The sequence below is a fragment of the Spermophilus citellus genome (genome assembly GCF_964194105.1).
Source record: "Spermophilus citellus genome assembly, chromosome: 10".
Classification (NCBI taxonomy): Eukaryota; Metazoa; Chordata; class Mammalia; order Rodentia; family Sciuridae; genus Spermophilus; species Spermophilus citellus.
In genome coordinates, this window is record NC_138197.1 from 89,125,124 (window position 1) to 89,138,661 (window position 13,538).

The following is a 13,538-nucleotide window of genomic DNA, read 5'->3' on the forward strand; positions in this document are numbered from 1 at the left end:
ACTAAGCAACTCAGTGAGACCCTATCTCTAAATAAAATACAAAATAGGGCTGGGGATGTAGCTCAGTGACCAAGTGTCCCTGAGTTCAATCCCTGGTACCAAAAAACAAGACAAAACAAAAAACAGTGTTACTACTAACAAAGCTAATAATAATGCCTTTGATATATATTTGGGAATAGCATTGCAAAGGGAATATGCATACCATAGTAAACTATGGGCAAAGAGATTGGGGTAAGGAGTTTTTAAAGGCAAAAATGAGGAGGACCACATCAGATATTTTGAAACAATATTCCTTGGCCACAATGGTTAATAACAAGAGTGGCATCATCCAAGATTAAACAGAGTTACTGGGCAGATGTCCTTGTAGGAGATTTTGTTTTTTGCTCTGTGTACTGGGGACTGAATTTAGGCAAATGCTAGGCAAATGCTCTACCACTAAGTCACAGCCCCAGGCCTTATTATTTTCTATTTTGAGACAGGTCTTTCTAAATTGCTTAGGGTGGCCTTGAACTTGTGATCTTCCTGCCACAGTCTCCCAAGTAGTGGGATTGCAGGTGTGCACCACCATGCACATTTGATATTTTTTGTTATTGTTTGTTTGTTTGTTAATGAGCAAATAAACATGGGACTTCATCACAGATAAGTATTGTCTTTGAAACTAGATCCCAAATTCCCAGAGGATAAGGTCCACATCTTACACTTCTTTCTTTCCTCTATAGCATCTAATACATTACCTCATCAATGAAGCAGTGATCAATGAAGTGGGGGGATAAAGGGAGTAAAGAGTACACAGGGAATTCTATTGCAGAATGATAAAACAGGAGTCCAGCTCTTTGGTATCTCTCTGTAATCCCAGCTACTCAGCAGGCTGAGGCAGGAGGATCATAAATCTAAGGCTAGTCTCAGCAACTTAGCAGGATACTATCTCAAAATTTTTAAAAATTAAAAATAAAAAAGACTGAAGGTATAGCTCAGTGGTAGAGCACCCTGGGTTTGATTTCTGATACTAGATAAACAGAAACATCCCAAAATGATTCTGGTGCTCATTTTGAATTTTCTGGAGACAAACCAGTTGGACAAGGATCACTTTTATCTTGCCAGCCCAAGGAGCTGCACCCAAACCCAATTTCTCAGCTGTACCTGTTATTTACCTGTTTGCCCTTGGAAGAATGTTTCACCCTTTCCCTGATCGAGACTGTCTCATAGGGAACTACACCTTCCAGGTGCTCTTACCCTTTAATTTTCAAGTAGTTTCAGAAAGCTTTAATATTGTTGTGTTGGGCTATAGTTCATTCATTTTCATTGCTGTAAAATATCCCTTTGTATGTATGTACCATATTTATGTGTTTATTAGTGGACATTTGAGTTTCCAGTTAGGGGCTATTAATAATGCTGACATGAACATTCTTGTGCATGTCTCTTGTAAAAAAGACATGTTGGTACTGAATTCTCAGATTTATATCAAGGACTGGAATTGCTGGGTTACAAGGTATGTGCATTTCTAGTTTTTAATAGATATTGCAAATTTCCAAAGTTATGCCAGCAGAGTATGTGAGTTACTGTTCTTCTATTGCCAGTGCTTCAAATTCAAAAATTTTTTCCAATTGTGTTATTATGAAAAGAAATTTCACTTTGTTTAATTCACTCATTGCTTGGGAGATGGAATCCCTTTTCTTGAGGTTATTGATTATGTATTTCTTTTGTGAATTCATATTCTTAGCTAATAATATTTTTTTGTTTCCTTTAGACATGTAGTAATGCTTTATATATTCTGGATATCATACCTTGTTAGTTATATTGATTTGCTCAACAAATATTTCTTGATCACTTACTATGTTCACAGGGATACAACAATGAATAAAACAGACCAAAAACAAAAACCTCTTAGCTCATGGATTGTACATTCTAGTGTAGAAAGAGAAACAATAAGCAAAATCTAGGAAATTATCATATATTAAATTTTACATACTCTGTGGTAAGTACTACAGAGAAGTAAAGAAAATAAAGCAGAGAAGAAGTGTAGGAAGTTCTAAGGCAGTTTAAAATGCAGAGGTCAAGGAAACCCCACTGACAGATGCCTTTATTTATTTATTTATTTATTTACTTACTTACTTACTTACTTATTTTTGGCACTGGGGATTGAACCCAGGGGCATTTTGCCACTAAGTCAAATCCCAGCCTTCTTTGTTTTTTATTTTGAGATAAGGTCTTGCTAAGAGGGTCTCCGTAAATTGCTGAGCCTGGAATCAAATTTGTGATCCTCTTGTCCTCCTTCAGGATTTTACTTAAAAGACACCTTGTGGTGGGGCATGCCTATGATCCCAGTGATTTTGGAAGGTTAAGGCAGGAGGATGGCAAATTCGGGGCCAGCCTCAGCAAATTGGCAAAACCCTGTCTCAAAATAAAAAGTAAAAAGGGCTGGGGTTGTAGCTCAGTGGTAAAGCACCTCTGGTTCAACCCCCAGTGTGGGGGTGGAGGGGGAAATAACAATAATAATAAGAAGAAAACAAATGCAGCAAAGACCCTAAAGTGGTAGCATAAATGTTGTGTTTAAGGAACAGCAAGGATACCACTGTGGCCAAAGCCAAATGGGAAAAAAATGAGTCATAAGAGATGAAATTGGAGCAGTAAGGAGGGAAGTGTATGTGTGTGTGCAGAATGTAAAGAAAGTTGTTGACCATTATAATGATGATTTTTTTTTTTTTGTCTTGGTGAGGTGGGAAGCCATTTGAAGAAAGGGAAGTTTGAGCAAAGGAGAGGTACAATCTGACCTACTGTTTTAAAAAGCCCACCTAGGAGGACAAACAGGACTCAGTCTTTCAGAGTAACCAAGGTGAAGATAATGGTGGGTTGGACCAAGATGTTTGTTTTGGAGGTAAAAAGTGACTAAAGATAATTAAAAGATAAACCGTTATCTATGATCCAGCTGAGGTGGGGTAGCATTTATCAAGTGCTTGTTGATTAACTTCTGGTTTCCTACTCTAGAGGAACATCCTCAAATAGCACTTAGTAGCTGAGACTGTGATGCAAAAAGCAAAACTGGCCACCCCATTGGTGAGGATGGTTATTGAATATGTATTTCTTCTGTGAATTCATATTATTAGCTAATAAATTGTTTTGTTTCCTTTTGACATGTAGTAGTAATGCTTTATATATTCTGGATATCATACCTTGATATGGGTTGGACCAAGGTGGTACCAGTGAAGATGATGAGAAATTTCTAGAATCTGGATTTATGTTGAAAATAAAACCAATGAGATTCATTGATAAATTGGCCTGGAATATAAGCAAAAGTGACAAATCTGGATGAAGTTTCCACTGGATGATAATGGAAAGACTCAAAGACCACACTTGGTGGGAAAAATCAGGAGTTTATATTTGGACCTGTTGAGTTTGAGAAGCCTTTTTAGACATTGGAGTGTAGATGCCAAGTTGGCAACTGTATTGATACATGAGTTCATGAGAGTTTAAAGGGAGTTTTATTAGTCAGTATTGTTGAGGCATCAAACAACCCAAAAGCAGGGCATGGTGGCACATGCCCTGGATTCTGAGCAATCCGGGATGCTGAGGCGGGAGGATAGCAAGTTCAAAGCCAGCCTCAGCAAATTAATGAGTCCCTAAGCAACTTAGTGAGACTCTGTCTCAAAGTGAAAAATAAAAAAGAAGGGCTATAGGGGCTGGGGTTGTGACTCAGCGGTAGAGCGCTTGCCTAGCACATGTGAGGCCCTGGGTTCGATCCTCAGCACCACCTAAAAATAAATAAATAAATAAATATATTAAAAGAAGAAGAAGAAGAGGGCTAGAGATGCGGTTCAGTGGTTAAGCACTCCTGGGTTCAATTCTCAATACAAAATAACAACGAAAACAAACTAACAACAACAAATAACCCCAAAATTTCAGTGGATTACACCAATAAACATTTATGTCTTGCTTTTGTTACAAATGAACTACAGGTGGATTATAGCTCAGCCCTAGGCTGTATGTCACCTCTAAGGCTGATTCAAGTGCCTCCTAACTTTGGACTTAGATCAAAGTAACAAACCACAGTATGGTACCTGCTATGCTCACAACAACGAGCAGAAGCAAGAGAAGCCAAAAGATTAACAATGCAATTAAATTTAAATCTTCTACTTCTGCATGCATGTAGCACACAACACATACTTCCACTCCAATCTCTTCCATTAGCCTAAACCAACCACACAACCCAGTCTTGCAATGGAGCAAGGACATACATTCTGCTTAGATGAGGGATTTTAAGCAAATCCAAGGAATGTAGATATTCAATCTTCATAGAAGGAAAGGAGCAAATAGTTGTAAACCATAATTTAATCTACCATAGTGAGTGTAAACACTAAAGAGAAGGAATCCAAAGACTGAGATATTCCACTGTTCAGAGGTCATGGAGATAGGAAAAACCAACAAAGGAAACTGAGAAGAAGCAGGTTGTAAGATAGGGAGAAAACATTGGTAGTCAAGAAAGTGTCTCAAGAAGGAGAGAGGAGGGCTGGGGTGGTGGCTCAGTGATAGAGTGCTTGCCTAGCACAGGAACGTACTGGGTTTGATCCTCAGCACCATATAAAATAAATAAAATAAAAAAGGAGAGAGGGTCAACTATGTCACAGGATGCTAATGGGTCAATCAAGATGAGGCTTATATTGCCCATTAGATTTAGCAATGTGGAAATCTTTGATGATCTGAGCAAGAAAATCAGGGATATATTGGAGGGTGCTGTGATTTGAATGTTTGTCCCCTCCCAAAATCATATTTAAATTTAATTGCCATTGTAACAATATTAAGAGGTGGAGCTGGGCATGGTGGTGCACACTAGTAATTCCAGCAACTTTGGGAGGCTGAGACAGGAGGATTCCAATTCAAAATTAGCCTCAACAATTTAGTGAGGCCCTGTGCAACTTAGCAAGACCCTGCCTTAAATAAATAAATAAATAAATAAATAAATAAATAAATAAATAAATAAATAGATAGATAGATAGATAGATAGATAAATAAATAAAAGGGCTGGAGATGTGGTTAAGCACCCCTGGGTTCAATCCCTAATACCAAAGAAAAAAATAGGTGATTAGACCATGAGGGCTCTGCCCTCATGAATGGATTAAGGCAATTATTGTAGAAATGAGTTCCTTACAAAAAGGACCTGTTTGCTCCTCCTTTGTCTCTCTTTCTTGATCTCTTTACTATTTTGCCATGGGATGACACAACTAGAAGGTCCTTGCCAGATGCTGACCTCTCAGTCTTGATTTCCTAGCCTCCATAACTGTGAACCAGAGAATTTCTATTCATTATAAAATAAGGCCTGTGGGATTCTATTATAACAGCTCAAGATGGACTAAGATGGGGCAAGGGGGACCTGATCTATGGATTGAAGATAGAGTAGGAAGAGAGAAGTTAGAAATAGCCAGGTGTGGTGGCACGCACTTGTTTTTCCAGTGATGTGAGAGGCTGAGGCAGGAGGATTGCAAGTTTGAGGCTAGCCTCAGCAATTTAGCAAGACCCTGTTATCAAAATAAACAATGAAAAGGTTTGGAGATGTGGCTCAGTGGTTAAGCACCTCTGGGTTCAATCCCCAGTACCAAAAGAAAAAAAAAGATATAGTGTGCTATATAGGCAGATTACTCTTTAAAGGAATTTTGCTAAAAGGAGAAGATAGGAAATAGCAAAGTGTCTATATGGAAAAGTGAGGTGAATAGTAGGAATTTTATTAAGATGAGAGAACTAAAACCATGGGTGTATGCTGATAGGAAAAATCCCACAGAGTGGGGAAATATAGAAATAATTTTTATTTTTGTGATAATGGGGCTGGAACCCAGCTCCTTGTACTTGCTAGTCAAGTGCTGTACCCCTGAGCTATATCCCCAGTCCAAGGAAAGAATTTTTATAGTTACATCCCTAGAATTGTCACAAGATCTGGAACAGTGGAGGGCTGTTCTTTATTAACAGCATAGACCGTCATTCAGAGTAACAGGTGAGAAGTCAGAGAAAATGAACAAGTGCAGGTAGGTGAGTAGATATGTTAGTGAGATCATGTAAAAATCCTTTTCTGATTGGTTTTGTTACTCAAAAGAAATAACAATCACCAGTTGCAAGTGAGGTTAAGGAGGTGACAGAGGCTTGAGAATTAGGAAAAAGTATGAGTTGTCTAGAAAAAGGAAAAAGGAAGACTTGCATGGACTAGGGGAAAATCATGATGATAGAAGGTAGCATTAAGATTAGTCATGGTTGTGTGCCTTTTTCCTCACATCACATTAAATTGCAGAGGTGCAGGTACAGAGTTAAGTAGATTTTTATCAGTAGCAAAAAGGTAGAAAGTTAGATTTAACAAGAATTCTCACAATTATAAAAAAGGGTGGCAGGACAACCCAAGGGAGTTTAGAATGTATGCAAGGCCAAAATGGTTGGTCATGGAATTTACGTTAGATAATAATGGAAGTTAGGGAATGGGTTGTATCTCAGTGGCAAAGTGCTTGCCCAGCATGCACAACACCCTGGATCCCATATCCAGCACAGCAAAGAAGGGGGAGGGGGGGAGAGGGGAGGGAAGGAGGGGGAGGATTGGAGGAGGGGGAGGAGGGGAAGAAGGGGAGGAGGGGGAGGAGGAGAAGTAGTAGTAGTTATGGAACATGACATATATTAGGAAAAATAAAATGGTTGAAGAATCCATAGATTATAGGGTCCCAGTAAAATTACTGGAGTCAAGAAATAAGCTGTAAAAGCTGTAGAAGGCTCTGGCCAGGCCAGATGGTGCACGCCTGTAATCCTAGCAGTTTGGGAGGCTAAAGCAGAGGGATTGCAAATTCAAAGCCAGCCTCAGCAACTTACCAAGGCCCTAAGCAACTCAGTGAGATATTGTCTCTAAATAAAATACAAAAAAGGGCTGGGGATGTGGCTCAGTGGTTAAGTACCCCTGGGTTCAATCCCCAGTACCAATAAAAGCAACAACAAAAAGTAAAAAGTTCTGGGGCTGGGGTTGTGGCTCAGTGGCAGAGTGCTTGCGTAGCATGTGTGAGGCACTGGGTTCAATTCTCAGCACCACATATAAATAAATAAAATAAAGGTCCATTGACAATTAAAATATTTTTTTAAATTAGAAAGTTCTAGTCAAAGAGTGATGCTTAATATTGACATTATGGAAGAGTTTCAGGTATTGACAATGGCAAGATCTTGAGCAGTATTTTCCAATAGAACTTTCCATGATGATGGAAATGTTCTATATCAACTGCTTAATATGGCAGCTACTAGTGATTACTGAGCACTGCAGTGGAAAAAAATGAAAGTTTAATAAATTTAAAATTAAAAAGGACCACGAAGGTGGTGGCAACCATATTGGATAATGCAGGTCTAGATGTATGACCATGTTAGTGAGTTGATGTAATGAAAGACCACATTATGGAGGAAAAGGAGGCCAAAGAACTTAGAAATGAGGTCACTGGAAGGTCTAGATAAGTAAATCAATATTAAGTTACCAATAATTATGATAAGAATGATATTGGAATAATAATGGGCCACCAGTAAATTAGGAAAGATGACTTTCTCAGGATGAAAGGATGAGTATAGTAAGGAGCAGAAGTCAGATGACATGTTAATCAAAATAGAGGATTTTAGGAAAGAAAGAGGAAGAAAGATTTATAATCACCACTACAAGGAAGATACCTCTACTGTTGTGAAATGGGTTTTGAAAATATCTTCTTCATTGCAAAAACAAGTCTGTGGATTATGTTATCACTTATTTATGGTATCAATAGTCAAAGTTTTAATTGCTTAAATGTAAAAAATGTATTCTTATTTATTTATTTATTTTTGCAGTACTGGAGATTGAACCCAGGGGTACTCTACCCCTGAGCCACATCCCTATCCTCTTTTGATTTTTATTTTGAGACAGGGTCTCATGAAATTGTCCAGGCTGGCCTTGAACTTGGCATTCTTCCTGCCTGTGCCTCCCAAGTCTCTAGGCTTATAGGCATGCCACCACAATGAATGGCTCATCTTTTTTCTTAGGAAATCCTTCCTTACTTCAAATTCATAAATATATTCCCTTATGTTTAAAAAGTGTTACAGGTTTGGTTTTCATATTTAAGTTTTAATACTTCTTCTTTTTTTTTTTTTTTTGGTATTGAGGATTGAACCCAGGGGTACTCAACTACCGAGACACAGCCCTTTTTTATATTTTGTTTAGAGACAGGGTCTTACTGAGTTGCTAAGTGCCTTGCTAAGTTACTGAGGCTAACTTTGAACTTGTGACCCTCCTGCCTCAGCCTCTTGTGCCACTAGGAGTACAGACATATGCCACCACACCGGCTATACATTTTAATACCTCTTAAGCTTAGTTTAATGTATGGTATGAGATAGGAAACAAATTTTACCATTTTTACATAAGTTACCTTTTTTCCTAGCACATGTTATTAAAGTTTACCATCTCTTCCAGTGTTATCACTGTCATTAATTTCCACATGTATAGCTGGGCATGGTGGTACACACCTATAATCCCAGCTACTTGGAAGGCTGAGACAGGAGGATCCCAAGTTCCATTGCTACAGTATCCTGAAGATATTATTACTCTATTGTCTTGTGGTACTATTGCTTCTAATGAGAAGTCAACTGTTATTCTAAATTACATTTTTTTAAAAGTAATCAGTTTGCCTCTTTTTATTTTATATTAACATATATAGTTGTAGATTTATACTGATTTATTCTGATTGGTACTCAGTGTGTGTTTCAATTTGATAATTACTTGATTATTTTTTTCTTTAAATATATTTCTCCACTCTTCCTGTCATTCTTATCTTCTGGAACTTAAATGTAGGTTGGAGCCTCTCTATCTTTTGTCTTTCATAATTCCCAACATCAGATATCTATAGGGGGGCTGGGGATGTGGCTCAAGCGGTAGCGTGCTCGCCTGGCATGCGTGCGGCCCTGGTTCGATCCAAAGCACCACATACAAACAAAGATGTTGTGTCTGCCGATAACTAAAAAATAAATATTAAAAAACTTCTCTCTCTCTCTCCTCTCTCACTCTATCTTAAAAAAATAAATAAATAAAGGCATTGTGTTGTGTCCAACAAAATAAATAAATAAAAAAGGAAAAAAGATTCTCTCTTTAAAAAAAAAAGATATCTATAGGTAGAGATATATAAATATGTAGAATCTCTTTGGCTTACTGTGCTGTGGCCTAGATGAATCTCTCTGTATAGTCTCCCAATTTAGTAAGTCACTCTCAACTGTACTTAGTCTAGAGCTTCTCTCATCTGTTGAGGTTTTGTTTGTTTGTTTATTTTGGTACTATGGATTGAACCCTTGGGGCATTCTACCACTGAGCCACATCCCCAGCCCTTTTAAATTTTCCTTTTTCTTTTCTTTTCTTTCTTTTTTTTTTTTTTTTTGAGTACCAGGAATTGAACTCAGGAGCACTCGACCATTGAGCCACATCCCCAGCCCTATTTTGTATTTTATTTAGAGACAGAGTCTCACTGAGTTGCTTAGTGCCTCGCTTTTGCTAAGGCTGGCTTTGAACTTGCGATCCTTCTGCCTCAGCCTCCTGAACTTCTGGGATTGCAGGCCACCGTGCCTAACATTGATTTTTAATTTTAGTTTTTTAATTTTTTTTTTAGTTGTTGATAGACCTTTTTTTAAAAAAAAACTTATTTATATGTGGTGCTGAGAATTGAACTCAGTGCCTCACACATGCCAGGCAAGTGCACTACCACTGAACCCCAGCCCCAGCCCCCTTGATTTTTAAATGTTGGGACAAGTTATCACTAAGTTGCCCAGGCTGGCTTCGAATTTGTGATCCTCCTGCCTCAGCCTCCTGAGTCACTGGAACTATACATGTGCACCATGATGCCTGAGGAGTCCATTAAGTTTTTAATGGCTTTATAAATTTTTTAGTTCTATTTGTTTTCAGTTGCTTCTTTTGTTTCCTTCATTATATTGTTTTGTTTGGGATGGGGTCTCACTCTGTTGCCCAGGCTGGTCTTGAACTCTTGTTCTCAAGTGATCCTCTCACCTCATCCTCCTGAGTAGCTGGGTTAACAAGCAGGTTTGACACCATGCCCACTTTAGTTGATTCTTTTTATATCCAGATAGCTTTTATTTTATTTTTTAATTTTTTTTTCTTTTTAATTTTAATGGAATTTGTTCCCTTATTTATATCTTTAATCATCCTAAAAAATGTCTATTTTAGGGATTCCACCTCTTGGGTCCCCTTCTTCCTCCGGGAGAAGTCTTTTCTGCTGTCCTTTAATAAACTTCTAATTTCTACTCTGACCTTGCCTCAGTGTGCTTCTCTGGTGTTATACTTCAACATTGGGGACTTCTCTAAAGAGCTTTGCAACTCTGGGCCACATAACCTCCCGATCATGGAGATTAATGAGACCACTGGAGAACAGAAAGCCAATGAGTGCATTTGCTATGAAGAGGAGGGTCATGAGAGAAGGGAGACATCCCTGATGCTTCCAAGGGAAGCCACATGGTCAAGCAAGACCTGGACCCATCCTAACACAAATGGCACTAGCAGAACTGAGAAGCCACTCTCAAATTTCCCCAGGAATGACTCCCATAAAAACTCAGCTGACTGTTAACGATAGAAACAAAAGTCAGTTTGACTGTTTCATCTTAAACACTTAGCAAAGACAATTAAAACCAAAACACAGCCATTCCTGGACATTTTAAATAATAATAATATTTTAAGGTATACACTTTATGTTAGCCTCCCAAAATAAGTAAGACTGGAGGCTACAAAGAAGGATTCTCAGACAGAAATGCCTGATAACTATCAAAAGGAACTGCCAAAGTAGTTTTTAGTTTAAAGCCTACAGCTATTTCTAACCTACACAGGTAGGCTTGGTATTTGCTAGTATGATTATCCGGCCCTAAGTAACAATTAAAGGTTTCTCTATTAGACACAGAGTCATACTAGAAAAAGGATTTTGCAATTTCAGATGACATTAAATTATTAAACTGTATCTTAAGGGAAAGGACATCTGTAACCCTAAAGTTAAATGTTGTGTTTACATCCCTGACCATTCTGGCAATGTGACAAATATCCTTAAAGATTTACATGCTCAGGGCTGGGGATGTGGCTCAAGCGGTAGCATGCTCGCCTGGCATGCGTGCGGCCCGGGTTCGATCCTCAGCACCACATACCAACAAAGATGTTGTGTCCGCCGAAAACTAAAAAATAAATATTAAAAAATTCTCTCTCTCTCTCTCCCTCTATCACTCTCTCTAAAAAAAAAAAAAAAAAAGAAAGAAAAAAAAAAAAAAAAAGATTTACATGCTCAGATAGAAGCCATGTCCTCACCAACTTTGTCATGGGAACAATATTTTAGCTCCTGGTTCTCTGTAACTTCCTGGTGGAAAACATTGTTAGTCTCTGTCTTTGGCATCATACTCATTGGCATATTCCTGTGCTGTGGCATTTATTGCTGCATCAATCTGGTTCTAATGAATTCTTGTTTCTCTTATAGACCACCCATCCACTCAAATGGCCCTCCAGCCTATTACTTCTCAATCGGATGGACCACTCGATAGACCCGATTTTTAAAGGGGACTGCAAACTGCTTGCCCAACATCCGTCCCCTTTCAGCCTGAAGAAGCCAGAACGATCTTTGCCCCCTTTCCTTACAGCAGTAAGGAGTTCCCAAAATTAGAGGGGGGAATGAAGCCAGATTTAAAATTAGGTGGTCAGTGTAGTTAGGTAAGGGGTCTAATATCGAGTGAAATCTAAATGAAGGCCATGTTGAGAATGAATTCACAGAAAAGTTGAGCAACTCTCCTGGAATGTTAATGAAGTCCAGGAAAAAACCCAAGGCCAAAGTCCATCCCAAAGAAATGTTAATGAACAGCCCCAGCAGATTTAAAGATAGCCCATTCCAAAGCAAACTTGAAGATGCTGACTTGGAAGTGCCCAGATTACTTCTTTGGCCCACCTGTGTCCCACCCCTCGTGCCTTCCCACCTACATTCTATCACTGAAAGAACTATAAAATGGAGAGACAACGGCACTTCCACGGATTCCACCTCTTGGGTCCCCTTCTTCCTCCGGGAGAAGTCTTTTCTGCTGTCCTTTAATAAACTTCTAATTTCTACTCTAAAAAAAAAAGTCTATTTTTAAAAGAATTGTCAGACTGTTTTATAAAATTAATTTCAGTTGGAGTGAATTCATGTACCAATTATTAGTTTATAAGTATTTTTTGCTTAACCTTGGTTTTATTGTTATATTTTAGAATTCAGGTTTTCTGACTCATTTTAAGTGACTCTTTTATTTTGATGTTTGTTTCATTTTTGGTTTGGCTTACTTTCTTCCCCCTGTTCCTGGGCTCTTCCCCCATCATCTGGTTGTTTTATGGCTGCTTCCACCCAAAATTTGGTCCCTCAATCCAAAACCAGGTCTTAGCATGGCATTTCAAACTTAATATTCTGGGTTCCTATCAGAGATGTTTCAGTACCAATCACTGAGACAGTAGTCAACTTGTTCAGTTATTGTTTGATGTGTTTTTGTCCTTCTACTTCCTCAAGTCCACAGCTACATATAATGTCATGGTTTTAGGAAAAGAAATGACAACAGCTGTTTTTTTGTTTTGTTTTTGTTTTTGTTTTTGTTTTTAAAGCCTTGTATCATGAGTGGATTTGGAAAAGTGTCATGTTAACCAGAAACCTGGTGGTTTTACAATATCATTTCTTTTTATTTTTAATACTGGGATTGAATCCAGGGGCACTTTACTACTGAGCCCCACATCCCCAGTCCTTTTAATTTTTTATTTTGAAACAGAGTCTTACAAAACTGCTTAGTGTCTTGCTAAGTTGCTGAGGCTGGCCTTAAACTTGAAATTATCTTGCCTTAGCCTCCTGAGCTGCTGGGATTTGAAGGCGTGCACCACTGTACTTGGCCTAGAGTTAATGTTGATATAATACTGAAATAAGGTTCTCTTTTCCTCCAAATATTTAACACCTTGTTCTCACATCATTTATGAAATTGTTTATTGAATTGCTAATTTTTGCCACAGGCTACTTTTTAAGTAACCTTGTAAAGGTAAAATTTCTAAGCTGTTTCTAAGCCGCAAAGCCTGAGTTAAAATGTAAAAGACTAGGTATTGTTAAGTTCCTCTGCTACACCCAGAACCTGAAATTCCTGAGATAGTTAAGACAATGCCCTACTGGCCATTTAGCCTAGGGCCCTGTGCAGTTTGTCACAGGGCCTGAACCAATCAGTTTGAATGTGTACCCCGCTTAGGAGTGACCAATCACCCCTGCCCAGCCTGTTCCCGCCAATGAATGTACTAATCATGTCTCAGAGTTGTTCAATTTTCCCCGCGCCTCATGGTGATTTGTTCTGATGTATGCAAAGCCCCCCCCCCCCAAAAAAAAGTGTACTTAAGCTCTGTTTGACCACTGCTCGGGGCTCTGGGATGCTCTATCTTCCTGAGTGAGCCTGGAACCTCAGCATGCTGAATCAATAAATCCCCTTTTGCCAATTTCATGAAGCCAGTCTCTTGTGTGGTCTCTTCCTCCGACGCTTCGCCGGACCCT

General features: G+C 38.6%; 1 protein-coding gene across 4 annotated transcripts in view; it reads left to right on the forward strand.

The window, feature by feature from the left end:
* YEATS4 (YEATS domain containing 4) overlaps positions 1–13,538 on the forward strand; it is a 108,544-nt gene that overhangs the window by 86,774 nt on the left and 8,232 nt on the right. The window contains exon 8 of one of the 4 annotated variants that reach the window (XM_081311812.1): positions 2,717–3,041. The exons of the other annotated variants lie outside the window; for them this stretch is intronic. Coding sequence (XP_081167938.1) covers positions 2,717–2,770 — 54 coding nt within the window. The 3' untranslated portion in view covers positions 2,771–3,041. Of the gene's footprint in view, positions 1–2,716; positions 3,042–13,538 lie in introns of those variants that run through there. 4 annotated transcript variants of the gene reach the window in all.